Source organism: Tachysurus vachellii, chromosome 8, assembly GCF_030014155.1.
Source record: "Tachysurus vachellii isolate PV-2020 chromosome 8, HZAU_Pvac_v1, whole genome shotgun sequence".
Lineage (NCBI taxonomy): Eukaryota > Metazoa > Chordata > Actinopteri > Siluriformes > Bagridae > Tachysurus > Tachysurus vachellii.
Window position 1 is genome coordinate 14,506,104 of NC_083467.1, and position 27,549 is coordinate 14,533,652.

Here is a 27,549-nt window from a genome sequence, read left to right on the forward strand (position 1 = left end):
GCAGAGAGGTTTTAGGTCTTCTTCATTAGAAGTAAAATATGTTGATAATTTGTAACCAAGAAATAAATAGTTTGAAACATCTGGGACATTATCAATCTTACCCCAGCAACTTTCTGAACACCTGACAAACAGGGCAAGACATAAATTGTAGAGATAATGACTGTATCTTATCGAACCTATGCCTCTCTGTCTGTCTCTCTCTCTCTCACCTACCTAAAATAATGTTCTCAGCCAAGGTTCCTTAAACATTTTATTGGGAGTTGTGAAGTGCAATTGAACTATTTTACATCTTATCGCCGGTTTTGAGAGACATGCAAACAACATAAGCATACAACTTATATATAATGCAGTAATAATGCATATTAGTTATTAATGATATTCAGAATAACTAAGCTGAAGGTTTGATCTCCAGAGTACTTCACTGTCAAAAACAGAAACAAATCACATGGGTGCAATATACTTCAAATAACTTCAAGTGAACAAGGTTTACAGCAGGTGTTAACACAGCCAGGAACAGCATAAAAAAAGTCAAATATTTCAGGCAAACCAACAACCCCGTCTTTAGTTTGTACAACCTAAATAGTGTCTCTTAGTGTTTCTCGCAATATCACTATTTTACAGATTACTTACACTAAATATACAAGGATATACAGGAGCCCACATTCATTCTTCCATTCATTCTCTCAACACAACATCTTTTTCCTCAGATTCGAGTCACTGCACTGAAACAGCAGCTTTAAAGTCGCAACAGATAGAATAAGGAATTGAATGTTAAATACTGAAAATCAATACCTCCCCTCTTAAACAACTTTACTCCCTTCATTCACCCAGGTATAATGATGACCCTAATGCAAATAAGTGTGACACCATCTCATACACCTTCGACGTAGTTGACGGTGCACTGATTGGTTGTTCAGAGAATTTTCACATTTATCACCATTAAAGTGCTTGCTTTTTGGAGTCTTAAAAAAATCATTTCAGCATTTCCACTACAAAAGTGAGTGAGGTATGGAAACACCATTACAAAGCCAAGAGTTACCACTGAAAAAATGACATCGCTTAAAATCCTTTAGACAGAGGCACAGTGAATTGAGTTGTGTCCACTTCGAATTTTTTTTCTCCCAACAGTCACAATCCATGCAGTTTGGCAATATCCAACATGTCATCAATCTACTGGACTGTCAGCAGTGTGCACAGCAATGCAGTGTAGCCTTTGTCAGGTTCTTAGACTTTAAATATGTGCAAACTTTGACATAATCCTCTTGTGCAAGAGGCATATAATATCCAATTATATTTAATTTATATAATTCCTCCAATATCATGTTCTGTAATTGCTTCTGTAGTCTGCCTTAGCTCAGTTGACCACTCACTCCTCTTCACAGGACACTTGGATGTTACACTGAGGGTCCAGTGTTCTGTGGAGGGAGCTGCTGCACCGGCATTGCTGGTTGCTGCGCTCCCTGTGTGGAAGATGGTGGAGAACCACTCTGAACTTGGGCCTGAAACTGAGCCAGCTGCTCTGGACTGGCTAAATTCTTCAGCAGGTTGTTTTCCTGCTCCAGCTGAAGGTTTCTTTCTATCAGCTCTTTGATTTGCTCTTTCAGCACCTCTACTTCCTCTCGAACGGCATACATCAAGTGACTCTTCACTAGATCCTGGAGACAGAGAACACAAAGCATTCTGAGTAATTTGACAGAGTAAAAAATAATAATTAAATTCCAGCATAAGAAAACCACACAAGATTTCACAGAAACACCTGAACTGTCACACCACTGTTTTATGGTACAAATAATTGATTTAGTGAAGTTTTCAATTATACAGGTCATGTTTGTCATGGATAATCCTCATGTTCATTTTAAAATGAGAACACTGAATTGTCGACATGATTTTTAGTCCATTTGCTGCAGCATATATGAGGCAAACTGATGCAACGCTGAGGAAAGCAGTGGGCATGTGTTCAGGTTGGGAATACCTGCATTCAGCACTACCGGCTCTTGCTATACTCCGCGTCACCCAGAGAACAAAATGGCCGTCCCACACCGAGCTGAGCCAATCAGAAGCGGAGATATTTATAACAGCCTGTAAAAGCTTAGGCCTTTGCCTAGCAACAGTAACGAGGCACAGGCTCGCGTGAGGCCGAGTGCAGCTCCTGATCACGGCATTATGCAGGAAATATGACTCCACATTCAAACCATTAAAATAGACAGGAGTATTGGTTGGGTTTCTGTACATGTCGGCAATAAAAATTTGTATTCGCAGAAAACAATAAATACTCGTTATGTGAAATAATAATGTTAAATTACAAGCGGTAAAGCCGAATGGTGTAAATGTAGCATCTGGAAACGAGAAAAACAACGAGGTAAAAACACCAGAGCTGTTAAGTGTTTATAATGTCGGCGGTAATTAACACAACATGTACAGATCTGAAGTGTTCAGGGATGTGAGGCGGCACTGCACTAGCGTTGAGCCCCACTGTGTAGAGATTATGTAATTCACTGGACACTTACAGATGCTGATGCAGCTCCGTCCGCTCACTCATTACTTTTCGCTTTACTGCACAAATCTACTCTAATCTTCCGCCTCAGAACCGCCCCGTTTAGTAAGAAAAGAAATCCACACACTTACCATGGCTTGTTCGATTTTGTTGTCGATGGCCACAACACTAGCGCCCGAAGAGCTGAAAAATAAAACCCAAACACAACCGTGATTAATAGGACGGAAAAAACGACTCAACTCGCTGCTGGTGGGGAAAAAACATTTAAACATTCAGTAAATGCACAAAACCGAACAGAATCAGGTTTTCTATAAATAATAAACATTGCTTAAAAACAATTACCTCGTTAAATACGAGGCTTTTTTTTGTTTTTTTTTTTGAAAAGCAGCTTAAATATAAGAGTAAAATTGCCCAGCTTTACTTAGCACTTCTCTATGCAGCATCTTTTTCTCTGACAAATGCATCGAGTGTCAGCGAAAGCAAGCAGAAATCAGACTGAATTAAAACATTAAAACGACATTTATCTGTTTTACAGCTAAATTACAGACCTATGGATGACACCACGGTCTGTCTGTATTTTTTTTAATACCTATTGTCGAGCTTCACGGAGGAAGTTTCGGCTCCCAGCAGTGATGACAGAAAAGATATCGAAAAATTTCTTAGCTGGCAAACACCAAGATCCATCGCCACCGAGTAGCACTGAGAATTCATGCTATTTCCTCCATATATACCGACACAGAAGCAAGAAAAATGTAACTCTCAAGCGATTCGCGAGCGTTATATAGTGTGTCCGCGGTTTACATTGAATCGGTTGGTGGAAAAAGTCGACCTTCGGAAAGAAAGGCTGGTTATCAGCGGAGCGAACATCCACCTCCGCCGCACAAAGGATCTCCAAGGTCAGCTCATCTCCGCTCTGCTGAAAAATCTGCAGCCTGCACTATTTGCATAAAATATCCGAGAAAAACAGCGCAACGTTGCACCCTATTGGTGGAGCAGGATCGTGTTTTGAATAATTTATGCGGTAACGCCTCCACTGGAAGCTCAGCAGCGCCACCGCTCCTAATATATTTAAAATCCTGCTTCCTAATAAGGAAATTCCGGTTTCACAAAAACAATGTATTTTTATTTATTTATTTTTACAACAGTGTACCAAATTAAAATGTTCATGCTATCCATCAACTACTACTTTACCTAATGTAATAATGCAAGTCTACACAAATAGCAAGATTAACATTAATAATTTACCTGATGATATATAACTATATGTACATTATCCAAAACGGATCAGTTTTCGTTAAAAAAAAACAAAAAACTTCCACAAACAAAGCGGTCACAAGTAACGTACAGTGGTGTCTAAAACCATACAAAGCAAATACAAGGTGACACTTTTGAAGTAAACGGAACAGCAGCTAGACATAAAACAGCTCTAGAAATGATTTAAAAAATACAAACCATTCATCTTATTTTCTAAAGCGAAAAATAGTCCAAGAAGCAAATTAACCACTTTTGCACAAGCCTAATTTCTTAGGAAATGCATACGATCTGAAGATTTGATGTCTGAAGTGACAAACGGATATAGAAAGAAGCAAGGACATGTTTTTAGAAGAAAACCATAATAAGTGTAAAGTTAAGTGTTTCGGCAAGGAGTACAGTAATTCAGGCAAACTAACATGAGCACATTTGTATGGGGTATAATATTCATGCCAATACTGTGATAAATAATTGCCTTTCATTAGTAACCCCACGTAAAGAGCCTGTCAGGTCAGAGACAACTGAACATCACCATCACTGGCATTATCACTATGCAAAAATAAATAATTTGATCAGAGTGACCCACCAAAACAATCATGTGTGTGATAAAAAGTAAGCTAGAATCCATTATATGTTTCTTTTAAAAGCGTCGCTTGGTTATTAGTGAATTCTACCAGGTCACATAACCATTAAAAAAAATACACAATGCTGACAACGTTACACATACATACAACAACCTTACACATACACACACACAAAGCATATTACAGAATCATTAAGCAGATTCAACTCTTTGTTCTAGAAAAGATCTTCTTATAGTAGGTATTGTACTAAGACTTGGTATGTTTTATTAGAATAGTTATATATTATTAGAATAGTTATCTATTCAGTGCTATTCATGATGAATCCTAACATAGGAGCCTGTATAGAGTTTGTTTTTCCTCCAGTATCAAGTAAATAGTAAAAAGTTCACAGATCAGCTTACAAATACTAAGTCTGAACCTTATGCTGCTGCTAATCTTCACTATACAAAATAATAATGCATAGAGATGTGTAGTGTTTTTATTTATATATTTACTGATTTATTTAACCTTAAAAACAGTAACAGCAAACTGAATTGATGTGTTAAAGGGACTCCACCAGTATATATGACTAAAAGGGGTATTATTTACAAGTATGCATTCTGAGAAGTGAATGTATACTTCTAAAGGTCTCGGCATGCTTGACCTCTAGACAGAACTGGAAGCCTACCTCTAGGCTTCTATTTTAACCTGTGTGGAATCTACTAAATATGTTATAACTCCTGTATGTTCGTGTGGATTTGTGCCAGATGGCAGAAAAAAAAGACATTAGGGTGAGATCATAACCACAATATAGCTACCACATTAGATCAAACTACACTTAATATCTAAATAGCTCAGTATTATCTTAACATATATGCAATTATAGAATGTATAAAGCTGCCTCAGGATTATGTTGGTAGACTAGTAATTTCCTTGGTTTCTAATAAATATAGACAAGTTATCCCAATTAAACACAGCAGGCCAACAAACAAGGGACAGGATCCAAGTAGCTCAAGGAGCAACAAGCTCTTCTTAGGCTCTTACCTGGAAGAGGCTTTAAGCGTGTCCAAATATACGTCATCTCTTTGTGGTCTGACCTCAATGCACAAATGCGGTCCCTTAGCCTAATGTCATTCAAACAACTTTGTGTCCCCCGATATGGTGACTTAAGCAAAAATTTGGTTTTGGGCCAACCACAACACACCATGAAAGATCAATGCCAACTTCATTCACACTGACTATTATCTTGATGACAATGAAAGCACAGAATATTACACATATATACTTCAAAATAAAACTATTAAATATTATGAGGACAGAGTTTAAAAAAAAAACAAATCTATAAATAGATATGTCCACAGAAAGGCCTGAAAACAATGTTCCACAGGCATTTGTCCTTTTCATTTGTGAACGTTACCTCTTCAGATGCTTTTCCAACTCCCAGAACAAAAGCTTTACAGCCATTCTGTCCCGGCCCTGCACCTGGAGATCTGTTTCTCTCATTGATCCGTCAATCAGCAATCCTTCAATAACAGAATTCAATCCACTACAATCCACAGTGCACAAACACATACACATGAGGACCACAAGCAGTATCTTACTGTGTATCTGGCACAAAAATGCAAAAAGCAGTCCAAGTGTTGCATGTGGGTCTTTTCAGCGGTATCCTCTGTGCTGCCTTTGTATGTCCAACAAGCAGAATTGCGAGCGATTGATAGAAAACAAGAGTGGGACAAGCTGTGATGTCACGTCATGTGACTCACGGTTACATAAACCATCGGCACAGATTAAGACCTTCCCAATGATCAGTGTTTTTACAAACTGATGCTCTGGAGGCTGCTGCCCACACTACATCATAGGCCACCCAAATCTCACATAGCCCAACCCACTCTCTCCTCCTCCTCATTTCCCGCCAGTGCATCATGCATTTCCTTCTCCAACTGCAGCTTTGTAAGAGATGGGCCCCTGCACGTCAACCTGGACTTATCTTGTCACTTCTCATCAGTGTTTTATGTCAGCAATGGCTTAAAGTGACCACGGCTGATAAAGCATGTGCATGTCTCACAGGTTTAGGCTACTCACACCGAATTATCAGAAAAGAGCCCAACATTAGAAGGGACTATAACTGTCTAAACAACACAGAGTGTGTTGGTGCGATGCAGTTGTGTTTAGCTGAGCTTCTATGTCTTCAAATACATTATCATCTATACACAGGCTCATACAAACACAACAGGTTTCTATAGTTGGTCAGGAAAATATACAGGACTTATTCTATTCTTTGTAGAATTATTTATTAATATTACATTTTTAAATAAGAATGTAAATTGTAAAATTTTTAAGCTTTAGTACGTCACCATAATATTGGACTTTCAATGATATATATGTGCACAATACCATGAATATCGAGTAAGATGGTATACTGAATAAATCATCATCAGCACATGCTTATCTATTACACAGAGAAATGTGTGCCACATTGCCACTCAGCATGAGAGTGTACGTCATTTTGCCATTTGGGCTGACAGCAGCAGGTTGCACAACAGAGCTTCATCCTGTATTCTCCAGCTCCCACTCTCACAGTGCAGCACACACAGAAAAGACTGGACAGCCACAGCAAGTTTCACTCCATGAGCAAGAAAAGGAGCAAAGTGAACTGCTTCAATGTGCATGTGAATTAAACACAAACGATTAAAAGACTAATGCCTGAGCTCAATGGGTTGCTAAAAATCCTGGTAAAGGATAAGATCATGCTTTTATCCAATGGCATTTATTTCAAAATCAGCAGATAGTATCTACGATTCAACAGATAGCATCTATGAAATCTGTCAACCTTGATATAATTCATAATATCCTCTCCTATTTCAACAATTTGTTCTCAATCTTGGACATATTAGAAGCTGAATTTTCCACATTTTTTCCACTGTTCTAGGTTTATATAAATATATATATATATATATATATATATATATATATATACACACACATACACACACACACACACACATATACATATATATACATATACATACACACACACACTTCTATACCTGGTTGTGCTTCATTTTTTGAGGAAGTGTGAAAAGCATCTCCCGTTAGCCGTTACATAACTATGCTCATCTGTATACAGAGGCAGAAAGTATAAGTAATGTGAAGTGATTTCTGGTATGTAAAGGATTCGCTTGAAGGCAAACAGGTCAGTAAAGGCAACCTGTGAGAAACCACTCAAGTGAACTGAAAAGTAAAATGGAGAACAAAGTGTCTGTTACAGCATGAGAACATTTGGCACTGTCTCAGCTACCAAATCCATACAAACACGCACATTCCATCCCTATAACTGAATCCCATGCAGTCTGTCAAAAAAACTAGTCAGTTTAGATCATCTGTGATATACAATGTAGAAATACTGTATTAACAAGTCTGGAACTGTATTAATGTGTACTGTTCTTAAGCCAAGTCTCAAATACATGAAAGTACAGTAAAGGCTTTCCAATTAAGCAGACCAGCAAGGAGTGCATTAAGGACAAGCTCCAGTTAACTGATGAAGTGATACAATAGTAGGGAGGTCATTAATTTGTCTAAGCATGATGGGGGTTGTTTGTACTATACATGATGTTCTTGATACAGATGGCCAGTCAAGCACATGCATTACTTCCAATTGAACCCTTAATTTGATCATGTCAACTGCACGTTTTCAAAACCGTCAACAGTCGGAACCAAAAATGTGAACATATATTATTTACCTTAGTATACTGCTAGTCCACTACCTTTTCATGGAGGTCAGAAAGTGAACACGCTTGATAGTCTACGAAAGTGTTTAAAAAGACAGCGCCCACCATCAAAGCAACTAAGGAAATTCGAACTGAGTGCATTTTATTAAACCTTACACATTGCTTCAAAATGATGACTTTATAGCACTGGCTTAGAAGTGAGCTTAACATTCAGACATTACAGGCAAGTGCCACAATAAAATGCATTTAAAACTTAAACTATATAGGGAACATTGTTAACACTGATCTACAAAGCTTAATGGCATCCATGCTCTGCTCTTCTTAAACTGTGCTTTCCTTGTGATGTGTATTTATTGTGTTGGATAAATGCAGCAGCTGACCAACAGCTCCCTAAAGGAAAAATCACTTGTTTGAAAGCCAGGCATGAGTGGAGGAGATATTTAGCTTCCCCAGTGTCACCACATAAAACTAACAACCATATGATAGAAGAGAGAGACTTTGTCCTCAAAAGGCTTAAAACGCATATGGCTCATCTGCTTCATACTGAAGGGTGACCACTGGGAACGCAGGGTTAGCAGCAGTGACTGAGAATTGTGCGTCATACCTGGCTCTCTATCATCCTATGATAAAGTGCAGAAGATGACATCAACAATGTACACCCCCTCCCACATTCATTTTGGGGTTAAATTACTAAATTAAAAACAAACAAATCTAGCAGCTGGCCCAGTTTAACATGTTTAGCATGTTTTTTCATATTGCTCCCCATCTCTTTCTGGTATCTTATTATTACTACAGAGTGAGCTGCCTATTTTCCTACATTCACTGAGCTTATTTCCCCGCCCTTTTCTTGTTCTCTCCATCTGTCACGTCAGATCGTGATGACTGTTCTCTCCCTATTGGTTTGCCCCAATTCCAAGAGGAGCATTCACAGACAACAACCGGCAAGATCCAGTTTGCTTGGGAGCAACAATCCCTCTGCTGAAAGTGTCTGTGCATTGTGAGGGCATTTTAGACTTGTGCTGGCCTGTACATGAAAGCACACCTGCAGCTTCTCAATTGGCTTCCCAAATTTGCCAGTAAAATGCACTGTTAGACCAAAAGCACTTAAATAAATGAGAGTATAAATATGACACCAGTACAATGCTGCACCCATTCAAAGGCATCAAAACATCCAAAACATCTTGTTTATGATGACCTCAAGCCAAAAGGTACAAAACCCCCCCATCTGATTCAAAGGGAGATGAAATAGAGCACATAATTCAAGGTCACTTAGGATGATATTCTCAAAGTGTATCTCTCAGTCTAAAAGATCTCATGAAAAATCCCAACATCTTATTCTTCTCCTTAACTCTTCCTAAACCGCTATGGAATAAACACAGAAAACCCTCAGTAGCAGTCTGTACAAGTAAAGATAAACAAAATCTAATCTTTGTGCTGAGTTTGTACTAATCTCTGTGAATGCAAGATCATAGTACCTAACCATGTAAACACGCTAAACTCATTAGCCCCTTTGCCTTTTGTTAGTTCAGGAACTGGTTGTGAGGCCTAAGTGAGAGGGTACACTTGCGCCTTCCGCACTTCTGGCAAGAGAACAGAGGTGTGCTGTTGGAGAGGACAGTGGGCATGCATGACTGAGGAATGCCTGAGTAAGAAAGGGACATTAAAAAAACTATAAGTCAGATCAACACTAATATGACATATTCCTTAATAATAAAAAATTCTCAATGCCAAGGAACATAGAGGAAAATGTAAACCTCTGATTACATTTAGTTCACAGATAATCAAATGGGTATTAGTTTTAGTTATAAAATAGGTATCAATGCCCAGCATCTCTGATTACTGTAGGATTACATCAGATGCAAAGCTTACACTTACATCTCTACTTTGATCAGGATAACCTAAGCACCCTCCCATCTTTACTTTAGATATCACAAAGCGTAAGGAAACATGCTTAATCTAAGGTTAGCTTTAGAATAACGTAACCAAAGTAGTTCACTACTTCCATACAGCATGTAAATTAAAGAAGAACTGAATAGAATACTAGCATTCTCATGACTGTAAACAATTAAGAGAGAGTGACAGAAAGGACTGAGTTTCTGTTACCCATAATTTGAATACAATAACTATAAAAATCACTGTAGTAAGTGCCACTGTAAGCAGTCAAACTCAAAAGTTCAGAGTAGAAAATTCTTAATCTCCCATAATGAAATGACCTTCCAACTAACAGTGAGTGTTCACATTACTAAAAGAAACATTCCCAGTGTTAAGGGCCACTGAACTTTTTAAAGTTAAATGGACTGCCTATGACGTTCGTAAGTGAAATGGTGAGAATGTCATTGTGGTGACTTCCAGATTACTTTTTTGCACATTCATGCCACTCTACTTCATCAGCACTTTAACTATATCTACAAAATTTGAACCTCACAGTTTTTACACGGAATAACACTACAGCATACAATGACTGAGGTCAGCGAGTTGGAAAAACGGCTGAACTTAATTTAGTCACCAAGCAAAGATTGTTATTGTTTTTGGATGTTATTAGAGGTAACTTGCCATATTTTATTCTCCCTCATGATACCTACCACGAATATCTCAAAGTGTCTCACGAATACCTCATGAATATCAATAACTGTCTGGTTACCTGCTGCTTAAAATGAAAAGAAAAAGCTGCTAGTAATACAAATGTAATCCTTATTATCCTACATTCTTGGAAACATTTTTCTACCAACAGAAAAGGTTGTTTGAAGGAGTAGATAGTCGTGGTTAGTCCTGAGACAGCTGGCATCCTGAAATGCAAACAGTGCCCACATTAAATGTCATTTTCAGAATGACACTTAATGCCCACACAAACAAATATAAAGCATAACTTGCATAAATAAGAGTTGCAGGAAGGCAAGAATCTCTGTTGGAGCAAGTCTGGTCCCTAGTGTACATGTCAGATATTGCAAGACCTGGAAACCTCCACCCACCCTGATGCATTTTTCAGGAATCTTATAAACCTATAGTTAAAAAGGAATATTTATTGAGAATAAATAAGTGCATTGCACAATTGTCAAATAATTCAAATATGACATTAGCATTAACATTTGAAGTATAGAAATACAATAAACTGAAAATATTACAAAGCCCCCAAAGGACTGAACAAAGAGAGCAAATATAGGTTTCAGAAGTAAAGCAGGAACAACTGCAATGCACTCAAAATCAAAAGACTTTTAAAACCCAATAACACACACTTTATACAGGGTGATTTGCAGAAGTGTAAAATACTACACTCTCATTTAACATGCAAGTAATACAGAATTTCTTATACCTTGCAGTGCTGAAATTAAAAACTTATAATGGAAGTCTAAGAACAGGGGGGAGAGGGAGAGTCTAATATCCACTACTATATAATACAATTAAAGATTACTTTAGAATGAGAAAGGAATCTGTTTTTGAACACTAAAGTTGTATGGCATCTATGCAGCCAGATATGTTTCTGTTTACTCTGAGCTACATTGAGTATAATTGGTATCTCAGACACAATTTTACCTGGGGAAAAAAAAAGTTTGATAAAAATGTGTTGAAATATCTGTCTGTGCTTATAACATACATTGCAGATGTGCTAGACACAGATTAAATGCTGTTTAGTAAATGCCAAAAGGATCCATTTATGAAAGTTCCAATGTTTACAATAAACAAAACGTTGCAACAAAATCTTTAGCGCATGCCCAAATGCATCATTATGAGCCTGAAAGCAGCTTACCATACTTGGAGGAGTTCATCAACTTACATAACTGAATTACAAGAGATTGGCAATGACAGTGAGATTTTAATACCATTCCATTACTTATCTTTAACACTATGAATCACTGCCTCTTGAACACATATATAGTGATTGTTTTGCTTTATACTTCAAATATTTATGTAAAAACAAATTACAGGGATTCTGGCCTATAAATCAAAAAGATTTAATTAGATGCTTGTAGATTTTAAAAAAGCAGAAACTAGTGGGATTCTAAGGAAACAGCTGGAATCACAGTATCCAAGCACAAATACAGCCAGGAGGTGAAATGCTGCTCAAATGGATTAAGGTCAAATGATTGCCAACACAACAAAGATTCTAGCCTGGCAAAGTCAGTGTGTTTTGGATCATTGTCTTGCTGCATAATGAAATTGCTCCTGATTAATTTGGATGCATTTCTCTTTACAATGGCACACAAAACGTTCCTGTAGACTTCTGATTTAATTCTGCTACCACCGTCTTGGGGTACATCATCAATCAAAAATTATTCCACCTGTTCCAGGAACAGTTACACAAAATACAAGCCATGACTATATCTCCATCACGTTTCACAGATGAACTTGTATGTTTTGGACCATGAGCAGATCTTTCTATCTCCACATTAAGTTTTTCCATTACTTTGGTAGTTATGTTCTACGTTTGTGGGTTCAGATCCCTACCATTGGACACCTCCAGTTTTCCACTCTCTCTCACACACACACACTCTCACAGACACACACACCACCAATCAACCATAATCAGAATATGGATTAGAATCAGAATCAGAAACAGAAGGAGGAAGAAGACGTGTGCTAATTTGTTAGAGAGCTCTATTGTTGTTCATCGGTTTTAGTATGTCGGACTGTTCATGTATCCCAACTTAGTCACTTTGTGTATGTGACTTGTTAGTCACTCGTTCTGCATCTGTATGCTTGTGTTTATTCGCTTTGTGGATGTGACTTTGTTTATATTGGGGAAAACTGGACAGGTGAGTACTTCACATGACATATATTGTGCAACACGTAGGTAAGCTTTTCTGTATTAGATACACTAGGTTAGGAGAGTGCCACCCTCTGTATCTTTTGTTTGGATAGGAAGTATAGGTTAGTTAGGGCGTCATCTAAGCTGAAGATTTGTTTTATTACTTTCCTTTGTAGTTCAGGTTAAAGGGTTATGTTCAAGCTAGCCCAGTTTTTGTTTTGGCACCGCTCGTGTCTCTTTTCCAATTTGTGTCTTTTGTCATCTTGTTTCTGTAGATATCGTAAATATTATCACCTTTGTCACCACCACTTGTATTATAATAGAGACAGGTTTTGCCCACTATTTGTTGTCCTTGTCGTTGATTGCCACATACACACCAAAAATCTAACTTTATAATCATTTCATATTGTTACCTTCCCAACCATACCTAAACCAACCATTCCCAACCATAACTAAACACCATCTGGGATCGAAACACTTGGTCATAGAACTTCTGTGGATTGTCTGGATTGTCTTTGTATTTCTTGTGAATTCCAAATCAGGCCTTCTGATCACTGTTCTTACTGAGCGGTATGCATCTTGTGGGTCTTTCCTCTATATTTCTGTTCTTAAAGTCTTTTTGAATGGTGGATTATGATCACTTCAGCCCTGCCCTGTGAAGGTGGTGGTGATGTTAGTGCTGTTTTTGTGTTTTTACAGCTCTTGCAATGTTTCAGTCCTCTTTTGGAGTCTATTGCTCAGATTCACCAGTGGTTTCTATATTTTCAGGACATTCCAAATAGTTAAATTGACGATAGCTATGTGCATTGAATGATATGTTACATTATAGAGCTATAGTAGATCTGGACAATCAAACAGGACACACTTACTGTGTGGACACACACTAACAAGAAATTCCTGCATAGAAATACCAGGAAATAAATGCTGAAATTCTAGACTCTCTTCTTATATTCAAACCCAAATGTATTCAGTCTACAAAAACAACAAAAAAATACAACCTGCAACACCCACACACTCAATTCAAGAATAAACAAAAACACTACCTTGATCAAACATGACAAAAAAAAGTGGGATTATACATGATAGGAAAAAACAGTTATTCTCATGAAATAATGACAATTATCATAACCTTAGAGAAATCTTAAAGGAGACCTCCAACTAACTGTATAAACAAATTCTACTGTTTATAAGCTTTATGACCTGCCCTGATTGGTGTTTTGCATATCAAGTGAGGCCGCTGTATAATGGTACTCTAAGAATTTGGACAAAAATTTAACGCTTCACACACAGACACAAACACACAGACACTGCATCTAGCCAGACTGCAGGGGGAGCCATACACCTACTTTTCCAAATATGCACACACCCAGTACACACCCCACACTCACAGCAATTTTTAACTACTGCTTTTAATCATATTAGATTACATTTGCCTGTTCCAGGATTTCCCTAAATTTTCCAAATTTTTCTTCAAATTCAACAGCATTACTCTATTTTACTTACTGCAATAAGCATCAAAACATTTTATTGGGAAGTGAAATGATTATAGTATGTTAGGTATGCCATGATTAGTTTAGGACAGCTTTAACAACTAAGAACCAGATTCATCACTAGCCTGTGACGTCCATTATCACCAGAACTTCCTTCAGCTGTTTAGAGTGCTAACATGAGAACGATCATGATCCTAGCCTCTGGCACTTTGCGGAAGGGTGTTTCATCATTTCAGTAGAGAAAAGGATGAGTAATATTTTGTCATATGAAAACTATGCATCCTGCCACACATGAAACCACTGAGCAACTCAAAGACCTTTTCTTTGAGATTTCTTGGGATCACTAGAGCAAATGAGGATTTTTTTCTTATTTTAGCTGATCACAAATTTCGCAATTATCTAATTTATGTATCATATTTATTATAAGAATTCACATATATTACTAACATATTTAGTCTAATAGAAATGTTATGATTGTCAGTAATTAATTTCTGAGCTCATACGATAACCCTAAATAACTAGTGAATAAATTTTAACAGAGGTGAGGTAATGTGGACATTCACACATGAATGAAGTGAGGACAGTATGAACCAGACAGTATGAACCAGCCATCTGACTTGTCTGTCTGACTCTCTATATGTCTCATATTACCTGTATTACTGAATGGCCTGAGAGAGCAGAGGGGAAAGTTCTCCATCAATACTACATGAATGTCACTGGATCTATGCTTTTTGCCCCATACTAAAGTGTGCAGTAAGCCAGTGCATGTGTTTGTGTGTGTGCGTGCGTGTCTTGGGGGTGCATGGTTAAAGCATGCTCACTTATGCATCACAATTTACCTTGTAAAGTTTTTTATTTATTTAATCTCCAATAGTTACCTACTGGAACATAAAACAAACTCAAACCAAACCTGTCATGTCAGTAGTCTGACACAATATGTGAGCCATCCCAGAAGTATGATATTACCACAAATTCTGGTAAACAGCCAAAATAATCTTCTCTGCTAATAAAAACAGACATCCTCATGACATTTAGACTGCATTCAAACTTAAAACAGAACTATACTTTAACAGAAAATATAAGAATGTATGGAAGTGAAACCCACTAAGCTTGCATTTGGAATCATGCATAACAGAACAGCTTAACAAATGCTGTAGTAAATGCAGCTGGTCTGCCTAATATTCAAAACCATGTTAGTGAATTGTGCTTTACTCAATATTTGAGCAGAGTTTTATCAAAGAGAGAGTTTAGAGCATTTTCACAGTCTACAGATGACAAAGGAGATGGAGATGTTTCAACCAAGACAGCACACTAAATGGTGGGTGTCAGCAATAAAGCCGACATATAATCTACTGTCAATAATCTCTGTAATGATACTGGACAATATTCAGCAAGAATTTAATACGAGAAGAAATGTGTCTGTGTTGATTCTCCTGATGAGAAGCTACTAGCCTTCAAAGAGTGGGAGAACAGGCCTCTCTCCCTCTGTGCAAGCATATAAACAGCCTTGAGGGACATGCCTAGGATTCACAGAGCTAAACCCAGCATGGTGAAGGAGCTTCAGGCATTGCACACTCAAACAAGCTCAGACAGGCGCTTCTGTTAAATTCAGGCTTCAGAGGCCCCTAAATATGAAAAGGGGGAGCTCCGGCTAGCGATAAAATCAAAATGATCAAAGGCGTCCTTAAAAGCCTCATACAAAAAAAAAAAAGCACTTATAGATTCCACTTAAATGATAACTAATACACTGTTCTCATTACTGTATGTGCCACTTCTACCAGTATTACAGTGTAGTACTACAGTGACAACATAAGCCTTACTCTCAAACGGTTAGTCAGATCACTTGAGGCAGAGCAATAAAAGAGACAAGGTTGTTTTGGGAACACTAGCCATCAGCCATTGACCTAAACAGAAAGACAGCCACTGCTGCAACAGGCAGAAGCTCCATCACTGCCTGTCACCTCTGGCAACAAAAATCCAAGCTTCAGAACACAAACAGATCAAGCACTGAAATACAGCTGAATTTAGAGTTTTTGCACTCATCTTGCATTAACTGTGAAAGGTATAACATTTTTATATAACATTTTTTTTTTAATTTTTTTAATAGTAATAGATTGCCTTTTGTCCTGTGCATTAAGGTTGAAATCGTCTCTAAAATTAATATTTACTTCATACATAAATAAATTTACTTTAGGTTCATGCACATTCACTAGATTCTTTACTTGACTTTCAACTGTTTGCAGGTTTTGTACTTCAATCTGGATAAGAGTGTCGGCTATAACAGCATTTATTCATTTTGGTTCAGAGCATACAGAGTTCTGAAGCATACAACATCATATAAAGCTTTTCGGTTTCAGTAAAATGAAGCTTTAATCAGCTTTAAGCAGATGGCATAAATACCTGCTACAAACGCTATGACTAAGAAACACTCTTCTAAACATACCCAGTTCTTAAAGAATCAGGGCAAGAAACACATTGGCTTGGGATTGACTGTGCTTTAGGCTGCTGGTCACTATAGCAGCTCAGTGGTAGCTCAGACAAGCAGGCGGACTGGTATAAAGAACTGGGCTGACTAGCATGTGGGACAGGGGTGGAAGACAGACATGGCTGGCAGCCAATTCTGCTGAAACAATGACTCTGTGCTAATAGTTCACACAGTGGCAGGCTCAGAGATCAATGCAGGAACCAACTGTTATTTAGTCTCACACACACACAGAGGGCTTATTTTGTACAAAGTGATACATAACTACAATAATATAAGCTCTAGACCATCAGGCAGTATTTTACTATTTTCCACATAGCAGGCAGGACCCTTTTTGGGTCTTTCATTTAAGCTATTTCAATGAAATTAATAAGAAAGGGAAGTATATATAGGCTCCAGTTAGAACCTAGCAAGCTATTCAAAGCATATCAGGTTGAAGCCAAATAAAAAAAAATTATAAAAAAATTATATATGGTTTACCTATTTAAAAAATATATAATTAAGCAGTGGTAGTCACACTGAAGCCAGACAACGATTTATCATTAAATATGTGTTAAGGCAGGGGGAACAGTTTTAAACTCTACCCTAAAGTCTGAGGGTGGAATAGCACTGGCACTAAATTAAAGCCATAATTGCCTTGACTGTTTATCCACATTTGGGATAAACAAAAAAAATTAAGGAATTCTTCCAAAAGTGTTGTATAATTGTGTATCTAATGGTCAATAGTGTTAGTAGATGAGCAGAAGCCCTGATCATCCAGAATTGTGCAGAGATAAAAAGCCAGCAAATACCTTCATGTATAAAATTTGTATGTAAAGTAAATCTAGGTGTTAATTAAATGTGGTGAATCCTCTAAAACTGATCATACGTATAAAACAGTTTTACGGTTTTGAGAAAAGCCAAATAATTAAACTTCTAATTATAAGTCCAAAAAAGATTAGACTTGCTTTGGTGAAGGCATCGTTCTGTGCAGCAGCCACCATTGTATTCACACTGACCTCATTTCACAGAGCTCAGCCTGATGGACAAGGCAGGGAAATCTCATTGTGGGGCAACAGAGCATAAGAAACACATGGGGTACATGCTCAAGGTTGTACACTTCAGCCAGAGATTTCCTGCTCTGCCTAAACCTCAGTGAGAGAACAGTTCAATTCTGCTGACTCACATATAGAACAACCCAAGAAAGGCCAAAAATAGAAGGAAACAATGTTTCAGCTGATAGCAAAATGGTGCATACCATAAATGACCCCACAAAATGCATACTTGTAACTCATATGTTGGGAAAAGCCCTGCTGGCAACAGCCTCTAATCAAATATTTTAATTTCAGACTTCTGTAAGCTTCACTTTGTATTGATTTAAAATGGAACAACTCCATGATTTTAATTTCAGTTGTTGCCAGCACATGGAAAGGCATGAAATTCTCTCATAACACACTTACTTATCTGAAATAAACTTTCAATAAGAGACATACTGGGGTGGCACTTTAGTGATTTACGTCAATGTTGAGCAACATGGAACAGAAACTAATCACAAGTCAGGTCACATTCATAACTGAACAATTCAGCTCTCAGCATATAAAGAGCAAAAGGCATGACCGAACCTGAAAAACTGCCAATATGTGCAAAGGAATGTATTTACCTTAACAAACGAGAACCACTACAGCTATAATACAATACTAGTAACTGCTTTCATGAGAAAAAGCATTATAGGATATGTTTGTATGTTTTTTTTTAATTAAGTGAGCTTTACCATCTGTTTGTTTGAAATAAACTAAATTAAAATGTACTAAACTGTATATATATATTTTATATATATTATTAATATATAATAAATATTAAAAAATATATATAATATTTTTGTATTTATATGTTTTCAAGTAATCTTAACAGTTACTGCACGGTGTCTTTCTGGTTATTAGGAGTTTAACCTCCTATTTACACAAGCAATTTGAGACCAAAGTGAATTACTTTTTTTCTGCTTACATGAGATCACGTATCAGCTGATTAAACGCATCCATATTCTGGTGATTAAAGATGAATTACTCTGCCTTTTCAAAGATACTTTCTTTCAGCAGCTTTATCTTTCTCCAGCTCTGTCTTGCTTTTGTCCTCCTCATCTAAAAACCGTTAGGCTTTTTAAAATATGCAGTGACATCATTGCATTACAAAAGTAAACAAATCAGTAGTTTCTACATTCTATCTGGAGACTTAAAATAATTTTAAAGTAGTACAGAAAATAATTATTAAAATAATATATTTCATATATATATATATATATATATATATATATATATATATATATATATACATATACACATACATACATACATACATACATACATATATATATATATATATATATATATATATATATATATACACACATACATACATACATATATATATATATATATACATACATATATATACATACATACATACATACATACATACATATATATATATATATATATACACACACACACACACACACATTATATATATATATATATATATATATATATATATATATATATAAAATATACAATATAATAATACTTAAAATAATAAAGAGCCATCTAATTAAAGTACACAACGACCATTTTCATCCCTTGCTAATACATGCTGCTCACTGCTATCTGCTGCAGGATAAATATATTACATATAAGCAATAAGAGAAATTAATTTATGCTGCAACGTGTCAAAATATGTGAGATCACTAAGATAAAACTGATTTAGTTAACCTCAACAGCAGAGCATGGTTAGCTTTACAGAGAGTGAGCAGGTTTCTTGCAATTACAAGCCATTTTACATTAGACTGCACTTAAGAGGTTGACTAAATAGACTAAAAAAAAAAAATGACTTGTTTGATGTTCTTTCTTTCTGAACTCAAATATTCTCCAGCCTTTTGTACAGATTAGGCACAAGACCTTTTTACCTTGATATCTTAGATATTCACTATTATCTATACCCGGTTTATATTTTAAACTCTAAGCTTTAAAATTGAGTAGCATTTAATGGAAGCAATTCACAGAAGATCTTCACTTACATCACTTCACTAAACACTACTACCCTACAGGAAGAAAAACAGAATGACTTGTTTTTCATGGATTTAATAAGCTGTTTGTCATCCTCTTATAATGTCACAAAGTCTACAAGTTAGAAACACTTACACATGATTTGCTAAACAGCTAACTACTCATCTAGGAATATCAACACGTACATACTTCACATTGCTTTATATTGAGCTGAGATATAAGCAACAGGAATCAGAGTGTGATTCAGGCTATATTTGTTACAGAATCAGATCAAACGTGTCCTTTATTTTCTGTAATACCCAAGATTTTCAGGCCTGATACCAATATTGTATCCAATACAGCACTAGTGCACTAACAAGGCTTCACAACACAATTAGACATGCACTGTGTTACACAGCAGCTTTCCAATCATACAAACGGGCTAGATCAGGGGTCGGCAACCCACGGCTCCGGAGCCGCAAGTGGCTCTTTCATTCCTCTGCTGCAGCTCCCTGTAGATTTGGAAAATAAATATTTCATTTAAATTTATTTTATTTTAGTTAGTTAGTTTCTTAAAAATGTCATTCTAAATTCTAAGATTATGATGCTCTTGAAACTGTAAAATAAACTGTTAACTGCCGCTCAAAATATGCGTCACAATTCCCGACTTGCGAAATCCGCCGGCGCGAAATTGAAAATTCCATTCAATTCAAGTCAAGCTTTTCAACCCCAGGTAGGCAAACGTGGATAAATGCAAGAAGGGAAAAGTTTCTGAAAAAAACAGAACATTTAATGAGATGTGGACAGATTCATTTGCTTTTACTGCTGACAAGAGTGGCTTCCCAGTATGCCTAATAAGCAGACGCATTTTTGGATTGCTGCAGCCGGCAAGTTAATATTTTGATGTCATGAATACGAAGAGGACTCAGTTAGACATTGAACATTTTATTTGAAAGTAACCTTCAACCCAGCATCTTTTTTGTTAAGGTTAGTTCAAACTGTTCAAAATATTTTTGTTTGCCTGCAGAAATAAAATTTTGTTTACTTGGTAGCAGTTCATTGATTTCATAAATGCAACACACTACAGTTTTTTCTATACTTTCCATAAAGGTAAAAAACGATATATGCAGTGTTATCTTCATTTTAGATGTCAAAGGGGTCCCTGTTTTTTTTTCTGTGGGAAATGGGTCCAAATGGGCTAGATGGTCTAAAATATGCTCACTGTTTTGAGTTTTTTTAAAACAAAAGAAATGTGAAAACAAGCTAAGAAACTATCTTTATCATTCAAAATGTACATACTTTGCCATATCATGCATGTAACGTTCGAATACATCAGAAGGCAGCATCATGAACGTCTGCACATGACGCCTATGCATGTTTTCAGATACAGAAGTGTAAATCAGCCCCAACACTCAGTATGGAAAGCTATTTCTAGCCTGGGTAACCATAGGACACTACTGATACGCTCCCTCTTTTCCAGATTCTAAGCAGTCAGTCACACAGTAATGGCAGATCACACACACACCCCATCTCAAATTTGTTTTAGCATCAAAGAAAGCATACTATTTCTTTACATCACTTAGTCTTAATTAGCTGTTACTATGGGGATTAAACTGTTTTAAACCAGGACAGTGATGCACAACTTATCGATGTAATAAGTCAAAATATGCAAGTCTTGCAGATCTTTTCCGTTTTATTTTTATGATGTTTCAACACCAATAGGTTTTCATTGTGGAGTATACTTTGATCCACATAAATGTAAGAAACTCCTAGCCTAATTCTACGAGGGACCTTCTTTGAAACACACACTTTACAAAAACACGCTTCAGACTGGAGCTCCAAGATATAGAAATAATTTAATAGTGTAATACCAGCACAGAACTACCAGTTAACTTGACAGGATAGACATGAGAACCACACACCACACTTTCACTTTAAGAGTAACAGCCTGTTGAATGAAAGACCAAGCTTCATCACAACATAAGTCAGGCACCTTATCTGTTCTGGCCCGATTTGCCAGAGTGAAAGCATTTCCTCTCCTCTGCCATTCCATAGGGTCCATTAATTGGAGAGATAATCTACTTGATCTCCACACAATAAGCGATTCATTGAGACTCTTGCGCGCTTCTTGAATAACTGCCAAGGGAAGATTATGTTAAAAAAGCAAACAAGATAATCGTCTTCCTAATAAGTCTGCCAGTCTACATCATGAAATTTACAAAACATTATTAATGATGAGTCAAAGAGAACAAAGAACTGCGGAAAGATCTCACTGAAACAGCAAAAAGACTGTAAAATACAGTCAGTTTAAGCATGTGGAAATGTATAAACACTCATTTGGCCCTTGTTGTGGGACAATGATTCATCAAAGCTGGTTAGCATACAGGTTTGAATTAAGACAAATTTCATTCTTCACATAATGAATACCTTTAAAACTGTAACAGTTAAGTGCAGAATAAGGACAGAATGTTTGGCCAATTTGCTAAAAACATGCCCACAATATATGTGGGTACATGAAATTAACCTAATCATTTTTCTCTCTCCCTTTGCATATTTATTTTGTTGTCTCAACCCTGTGTCACTTCCACAGCACCTTACTCAGCAGCACAATGCCCTGGGCAGGCAATTATTCACTTCCTTATTAGCCATAGGTTCACACCTAAATTATGACATACAGGCTGACTCTCTCGTTAAAGTGAGCAAACCCATTCCAAAATAAACATGCCTATGGCCTATGGTTTAGCATACATTCATTAAAAACAATGGGTAGCCGAAACTGAGTACTGTATTATTTAACAGACAAATCATTGGTATTGTGGTAATATGTAAATACTGTCTTTACATTCATTCCTTAGTTATTACAGACAAAATAATTGCATAATTGCAGCTGTAATGAAAAAAGCTGGACTCTAACTTTCTGAATAAAAAGCAGGTATACGTAACAGCTCTTTGTTATATGGGAAACCACAGCGTTCCATGAAATATCAAGCATGATGGATTTAAACGAGCACGAAAGTACTAACATGAAATTTAAGCTTTGGAACCTGATCTGTTTGAGAAAAGCATAGACATGTGGTAGGGAGGCAGCTGGACAGACTAAAGGACTAAAGCACTGTAGCACTGGCTCCCTTTAAGCAGTGATGAAGCATGAAATGCAAAATCCTACTGGCCATTATGGGTCACATAGAAAGTGAAATAGATCAACATAATGATGAAAGAGGTCATCAGAATTTCGTTAAAAAAATTATCTGAATGCCACATATGCCAATAACATCCTAGATTAATTAGCTTATACATTAAGATATGCAACTGGTTCAGGCTGCATATTTCTTTTAAATACAACACAACAAGAGATAGACCCCAATCCCTAAAGTACAACTGAAGCATACAACTAACTTTTAGAATCTGGAAATTGACATTTTAGTTGAAAAATGCAATAATACTTCAAAACAGGCTATTGATGCAGTATAATAACGGCGGTCCTCATAAGAGTTATGATACAGCAGACAAATAATTGATTGTGTATGTATTGTGTATATTTGATTATATATCTTCAGGCTGATCTTTGTATATAATCAGCCTGATATAAACTCTATAACCCTCCATGCTATTACAGCTTATAACTGTGTGCAAAGCCAAAGGATTATGTCAGTAAACATTTGGGCAGAGTGACTAGCAATAAATTGATGCAGCCTTTATTTATCCTCTTTCTTTCTTAAAAATTATATTACCACGAGCAAATTAGGACTTAATACTGTAGAAGCAGAAAATAAAATACAAAAAGTCATTCATTATTATTTTGTAGTAGAATTTGCAGGTATGCAAGATATAGATAAGAAAGAAATATTCAAACTAGCATCACAATAGTTTAAGAAGATTCATTTAACCAAAACTTTGACACTTACCCATCTTCCTCTCCATCTACAGGCAAGTTCTTCAGCAGACTGGCTGAGGCAGTTAAGGCACTGACTCCACCACTCTCCTCAGGAGCTAAAGAGGTGCCTGTTTGTGAGGCACCTTCACCAACTGCTAGCTTGGGAAATGTAAGCAGGGACTGATGTTGAATTAGAAGGCGTTGTGCATCCTCCAAATGTGTGGCCATCAGCGTGGGCAAGGTGGCATAAAGGGCATTGACAGCAGGCTGAGCCCCACCATCCTTTGCACCATTCTGGACCAGGCCAGCCTGAGGATCACTCTGGATGCTGAGAGGCACATTAGATGTGGGCAGACTTGAAGTAACAGGGACAAACTGAGCTCCTATGCCTTGGCTGCTGAGAGGTGTCTGCTGCTCCACAGAGAGCTGTGTTGGGAGCTGTGGCCCTTTTGGGAGCTGCTGCACAACTCCAGGACCTGTAGACTGTACCAACTGTGTTATGACACCACCAGTTGGGGCTTGTACCATCTGTGGTGTCTGCTGGGGTTGCAGTATACCTTGAGTGACTGACTGAGCAACAGCAGCAGGTATGTTGCCCACTGGTGGCTGAGAGGGTGGCATCACCTGCCCATTTCCAGTTATACTCACAGGGGTCATGGAGGTTGACAGGTGGGGCAGGGCTTGTGTTGATCCTGAAGCCGCAACCTGGATTAACTGCTGACTTTGGGCAAAATCTGATGGCCGACTACCTCCTTGGCTTAGCGAAGTGACAAGTACTGGGGCTACCTGTGCTGCTGCAGTTGCCTGTGGAGCAGGAGGGTATGCCATCTGCTGCTGAGTGACTCCAGGCACATTCTGAGCTGGAGTGAGCTGTGCTGCCTGTGCATACGTCAGCTGCTGAGGGGGTACAGCAGGTGATGGATGGCCAGTCGTTGTCTGCAATCCTCCCATGTTGACTGGAGCCTGCTGCTGATTGCTAACTGGCACTGGGGTGGCAGTATTGGCCTTCTTGTGTGGGTGCATCTGAGGCTTGGAGACATTAGCAGGCATGGAGTACTCTGACATATGACCAGGTGGAAAGCTCTGCTGTACAGCTGAGGAACCACCAACATCCCCACTGACTACACCTTCAGAATAGTGGCTTAGAGTGCTGACTGAGCTGCTTACTGAGCTGACAGTAACAGTCTCTCTTTCTGAGATGTCCGGTAAAAACTGGCGGATGCTCTCCGCTGTTCGGGTGCTGGGCACATTTTCAGAGGACCCAGAAATAAGACCCTCTTTGTCATAATAATCTGTGCATGTCCATCTACCTTTCTTGAATGGTTCTGAAGTAGAGTCCAATTTAACTACTCGGAAACGTGAGCTGGTGGTATGAGGAACAGGCATTTGGGTCTGCTGAGGCTGAATGTTTGAGGCAGGGGCAGCAGCAGCAGAAGGTTGAATTATGTCAGTTATACCCACATGACTGCCACTAGATGAGCCGATAACAGCTGAAGCGGTGGTGCCAGTAGGTATAGTCATGGCACTATTTATGCTGCTGCTTTGCTGACGCATCAAGTTTACATTTTGGTTATTTGTATTATTCAAGCCAGCTGAAGGAGCTACGCTGTTAGTACTTATGCCACCCAAACCAGGCACACATGAGTTTAAATTATTAACATTGCTTGCTATGGGCTTAACACTAACTGTAGCATCTGACACTGCAGAATTTATTCCAGCAGATATTCCTGGGGCAGCAGCAATCAAGGGCTGACCAACACTGATTGTGCCAACAGTGGAATTATCCACCATTCCTCCCACATTTGAAGGCATTTTCTGGTCTATGATTGGTAAAGCTCCAGGATTTGGTGTGACAGTAGACATGACTACATTACCAAGAGGGATCCCAGCTTGTGTCCCACCAGAGACTGATGAGGCAGAAAGAGTACTTCCAGAGGGAGTAGAGTGAAGCTGGTGGTGGTGATGGGTATGATGATGGTGGTGAACTGCACCATTAACCATAGCACTGTGTGTTTGCGGGAGTAATGGTGGTTGGTTTGGGGACACAGCTCCTGGGGTTTCTGCATCATGGAGATTGTTTAGAGTGTCTTCAGAAGAGCTCCTCTCAGGTCCTGCTGCATCATTAGCCCGGGATAAGGACACATCCAAAATCTCAGAAGAAGACAGGTCCTCTGTGTGGGACTCATCCAAGTCATCACAACTCTCAGTGTCTTCTGTAATGCTGTTATTTGTGCTGACAGAGATCTGCGCTGGGGTAACACTTGTGATCTGAAAGCCACTCTTCTTTTTTATCTGTGCCCCTGATGAGGCCATACCTGGGGGCAAAATCGAGGACTGCGAGTGGATGTTGAGGGTGTGGGGAGGAGGTTGCTGAGACCCGAGTGAGGATGCAGCAGTGGGCAGAGTTTGAATCAACGCTGAAGGTTTATACTCGTCTGATGGCACCATGTTGGTTCCAAGGTTGGCACCCCCCGATGATGAAGTCAACACAGAAGATCCAACGGCAGTGCTAGCGGTAGTCCGTCTGGGACAATTTGCCGCCTGCGCCATTTTTCGAGAGCTCGCTGATTCTCCTGCCAACTCAGGATGATGCATTTCTACTGGTGGTCTCTGGCAGAGTTGTAAATACAGACTAGAAGAACTGCCTTGTTGACAGGCCGCTTTTTAGTAAGAGTTTCACCTCGCCAAAGTAGTTTCCACATACAACTAATGTCCACTTTCACAAACAACAGCCAGGATTTAATAATTCCACTTTGTTTTAACAATGTCCACGGCCAGGTCGCGCGCTAATACGCTAGCTAGCTGGCTAAGTTAAAAACAGTCGTCGTTGAGTAATGCTAGCTCACAATATAACAAACGGCGTTTTGTTCAACTCTTTATCGGATACGTGTGTTAGAAGCTTGTTAATTTAACGTGCCTCATCTGTTATTTTGCCTAAACAATATCGACAATAAGAATTAAACGTCACAATTAATATCAGACAACGTATGCTACAACTGCATGCATCGACACTGTATTCTATCAGTTACAGCTAACAGACTGTAAGTCTGAATATAACCTTATATGAAGCGTCAAATCGTATAATCCCTCTACGATGGCAGGTCGACAGACTGTATTCACACAAGTTAACGATATCGCAGGACTTGTTTATTCCATTTCTTACGCCTCTTTGTTTTAATCCAGCATTTAGTTTTACCAGTTGCTATCTCCTTCTTCAGCTATCGCCTTGTAATGTAGCCGTGCTAGTGCTAGCCGCCTGTGACGAGACCAAAAGGGGAGGAGAACTTGGTAACATGGCGACCGCGCATGTCCGTTTACGTCGCTACCGGCCAGACATAAAGCCAGTCTGAAGTGGAGGCTGAATCCCGAATAGAGTCCATCAAAGATAGCTGTGTGATCTGGAAAGATAAAAAAGACCAAATAATCAACCGAAATAAGAGAAGTGTTTTATCTGTAAACATTGCATTAATGTGCAGCCATGACATTGAATGACAATTATTTTAACTGAACCTTTATATGTCGATGTGAGGTGAAAGTAATAGGTGAGAGGGAGCTGTGTTTCAGGGCGTTGGTCTCTTGTCTCTTCAGAATCAGAATCAGAATCAGGATCAGAATCAGGATCAGTATCAGGTTTATTGGCCAAGTGATACTATGACAAATTCTATAAGTATTAAATATGAGTACAGAATATGACTAATCAGTTATGTACATAAAGTGTGGGAAATGCAAATAACAATATTGTGCAATATTATGCTTTTTGTACAATATATAGCAGCAATAGTGTGTGTAATATATACAGATGATGTGATGACCGACAGCTCTGATAATGCAATACTTATAGACATGTAGCAGTGAATATAATTATGGTGAGTTGTTGATCAGGGTGATTGCCTGGGGAAAGAAACT

At 38.0% G+C, this 27,549-nt stretch overlaps 1 protein-coding gene across 3 annotated transcripts; it reads right to left on the reverse strand.

The window, feature by feature from the left end:
• Nucleotides 1–237: 237 nt before the first annotated feature.
• tsc22d1 (TSC22 domain family, member 1) lies at nt 238–26,937 on the reverse strand. 3 transcript variants are annotated; one of them, XM_060876433.1, is made up of 3 exons: nt 23,675–26,932; nt 2,626–2,677; nt 238–1,655 (listed from the first exon to the last, which is right to left on the reverse strand). In XM_060876433.1, exons 1-3 carry the CDS (start codon nt 26,236–26,238, stop codon nt 1,395–1,397), a joined length of 2,877 nt encoding a protein of 958 aa, XP_060732416.1. In that variant the 5' UTR covers nt 26,239–26,932; the 3' UTR covers nt 238–1,394. The 3 variants fall into 3 exon arrangements, with proteins under 3 accessions (XP_060732416.1, XP_060732418.1, XP_060732417.1); XM_060876435.1 differs by lacking the exon at nt 23,675–26,932 and adding an exon at nt 3,084–3,505; XM_060876434.1 differs by lacking the exons at nt 238–1,655; nt 2,626–2,677 and adding an exon at nt 21,584–21,905 and having other exon boundaries at nt 23,675–26,937.
• Nucleotides 26,938–27,549: the final 612 nt, after the last annotated feature.

Bases quoted from the DNA above. Each gene is read 5' to 3' on its own strand.
- tsc22d1 (XM_060876433.1), bottom strand. From the start codon at position 26,238: ATGCATCATCCTGAGTTGGCAGGAGAATCAGCGAGCTCTCGAAAAATG. The intron at 2,678-23,674 runs GTAAGTGTCAAA...TTTATTTTTCAG, and splicing joins GTAGATGGAGAGGAAGATGG to CTCTTCGGGCGCTAGTGTTG. The intron at 1,656-2,625 runs GTAAGTGTGTGG...CTCTGTCTCCAG, and splicing joins ACAAAATCGAACAAGCCATG to GATCTAGTGAAGAGTCACTT.